Source organism: Bactrocera latifrons, unplaced genomic scaffold, assembly GCF_001853355.1.
Source record: "Bactrocera latifrons isolate USDA-ARS-PBARC rearing strain unplaced genomic scaffold, ASM185335v1 scaffold_53, whole genome shotgun sequence".
In the NCBI taxonomy this organism is placed as follows: domain Eukaryota; kingdom Metazoa; phylum Arthropoda; class Insecta; order Diptera; family Tephritidae; genus Bactrocera; species Bactrocera latifrons.
Genome location: NW_017537190.1, coordinates 1,339,939 through 1,342,519, shown reverse-complemented (window position 1 = coordinate 1,342,519; position 2,581 = coordinate 1,339,939). Strand labels below are relative to the sequence as shown.

The window sequence follows — 2,581 nt, the reverse complement described above, 5'->3', positions numbered from 1 at the left end:
AATTCTAAAGAAAAAAACGAGAAAAAATGTTAACTTAGTGTAATCTACTCCAAAAACTTCAAGCGCGTTTTTCTTGACATTTTTTATTTAGATTCGGTGATTTGGAAAGAATTTATCCGAAACGACTGTACTGAACATTTTGAAATTTTCACTAGATCTTCTCAGATATATTAGTCAGTACTACGATTTTTCTTGAGACGGTCTTTCTGGATATTGGCTATGGAGTGAAGGGAATCCTACATTTTTCAAAATGAATTAATTGTTATTAAAGTACACTAAATTCAGTAAATGGCCCCTTTTGTTATTATTTTTCTAAAATAAAATGTTTCTTAAAAAAGAAAAACATTTCGCAAAAACCACGTTATTTTTTTACATTAAAGTGAATGTAATAACTTTACTAGACATTTTTTCTCCTCTGGTATCAGTTTTTATATTATGTTTTTTAGAATTTTTTTCTTGAAGTTATTGTAGAGTGCCTCTGTAGGTTAAGCATTCTTAATATCTTTGAACTATAGAGCCATTTTTGRTTTTGTCTGGCACCTTAGTTTTAGTGAAAAACTTTACACGACAAAACAACGTGTCTTCATTGCTGAAGAATAAAAGTAATGAAATCTTGACGACCGCAGTTCAAAAATTTCATACAAAATGTGGTAGGAATAATATTTTAACGTCTTCAACTGTGAAGCGTCACGTCATAAATGCAACCATAAGCAAGTAAAATTGTCARACTAATAGTGACGTTATCAATTTTCTTTTTTTCTGTCAAAATCGCTTCAAAAATAATCCTTATTSTAGCATTATATATCATATACTATGGATTGATTTACCAAATTTCTCATACTTTTTAACGTTCTTATTCCATAAAGTCGGGTAAATTTTTTTCCTGTAACTTCTGTTTTATTTAATATCATTACTTTTGTATTAACTATTATTTTTTAATTTTCATTGCAGATTTCTCTTTCAACGCCAACTTAATTGTGTGCTTCCAATAACATTTCCAAACAATAAACTGGTTTTCCATGCACTTTTCGTAATCTGCATGCGAGTTGAATCAAAAACACAGAGGAAAAGTAATAAATAACCAAAAACTAAAAAAAAAAATTAAATTAAATAAGCTTAATCAAAAAAATTCGCAAAACGTCAAATGTGCAAATGATAAACGTTTTCAGTCAATACCGCGCGACTGTGAGAGTAAGAGAAAATAATTACACAAAAAATGTTGTCATCACAAAAATATTTATTTGTCTAATAAAARCGACCACAAAATAACAGCTACAATTGTAAAAGGTGTGCTCCATAAAAACGGCGAKACCTCATAATAAATGATTACTCTGTATTTCCATTCGAAAATCGATGCTTTTTTGAAAATCAATCGATTTGCCTGCTGAACTGCGTTTGTGTGTGCCTATAAATCAATTTCGTTCATTTTTGTTTCAAATTTSCGTTGAAGTAAATCAAAATTTTTTCCTGTTTATAAATTAGTGCGTGTCTAGGCAGCGATTAATAATTGACGTTAACGCGCGTTACGTCGCCTAAACGCTACGCGACGTGTCGACTTGTGCATACACGATCAGTGCGTGCGTGCGTGCGTGCGTGCGTACGAAATACCGTTACCGCTGGCGGCAGCTTCCAACGGCCAGCACTCTCACAAACAGCATTGAAAGCGCGTATTTGTGCGCTGCACCTGAGTTCGTCGCCTCGTCGATTCGTCGTTTAGTCATCGATCGCGTACGCAGCTGCACAGTGTTTGCCGACGGTGATGAGTTTTAGTTCCTACGCGCTGTCAAATATTCATCACAGCTGATAGTGATGAATCCGAATCAACACAGTGGGCCCGGTCCACCGTCAGCGTTAGTGACAACAAAAACAACAACAACAACTGCAATGAATACAACAGCAACCGTGGCACAGCATAATTCCTCGTATATGGGCGTCGGTGGCGTGGGTGCTGGTGCGGGTCCGGGTGCTTGCGGCATGGTTGGTATCGATCAAGTTGACGCCTCCATCATGGCATCAAAGACATATGCAACAAAATGTGCTACAATGTCATCACCAACAGCAACAACGGCAACTTCATATGGCGGCATGAAGAGTGCTTACGCGGTTGCAACAAATGGTGGTGGTGGTGGTGGTGGTTACGTTGCCAACACGCCCGCTGCTATGACCAATGGTCAGCACACCACCAACAGCAGCTGCAATAACAATAGCAACAATAGTGGTAGTAATTGTAATGGTGGCAGTGCTAATGTTGGCAACGTTAGTGTGCATAATCATGCGACGGCGCCGCCGGTTGCACGTACCATCTCGTCCGATCGTTTGGTGACAGGGCCATCGTGCAAAGCTCTAAGAACTGCAGTGTCAGCGCTCTACTCTGTGGATGATTTTGTCAAGGAGAAAATTGGCTCTGGATTCTTCTCCGAAGTGTTTAAGGTGAGTGTGCAAAAACAAATATATTTTTGTAAATAAAAAAATATCAGAGAAAAAATAAACTAAAAGACCAGACTTAGTAGAAAAATATGAGAAATGAAAGAAATATATGTGTCTTTTAAAATAACATATTTTTTTTATAAAATAAATTTAA

General features: G+C 36.5%; 1 protein-coding gene across 1 annotated transcript in view; it reads left to right on the top strand.

Annotated features, from left to right (window-relative positions):
- Window positions 1-1,129: 1,129 nt before the first annotated feature.
- The window catches only part of LOC108974138, a gene marked incomplete at its 5' end in the record, with an annotated part of 141,098 nt that continues 139,646 nt past the window's right edge, over window positions 1,130-2,581 (top strand). Inside the window, 1 exon segment of the mRNA XM_018941804.1 lies at window positions 1,130-2,430. Coding sequence (XP_018797349.1) covers window positions 1,810-2,430 — 621 coding nt within the window.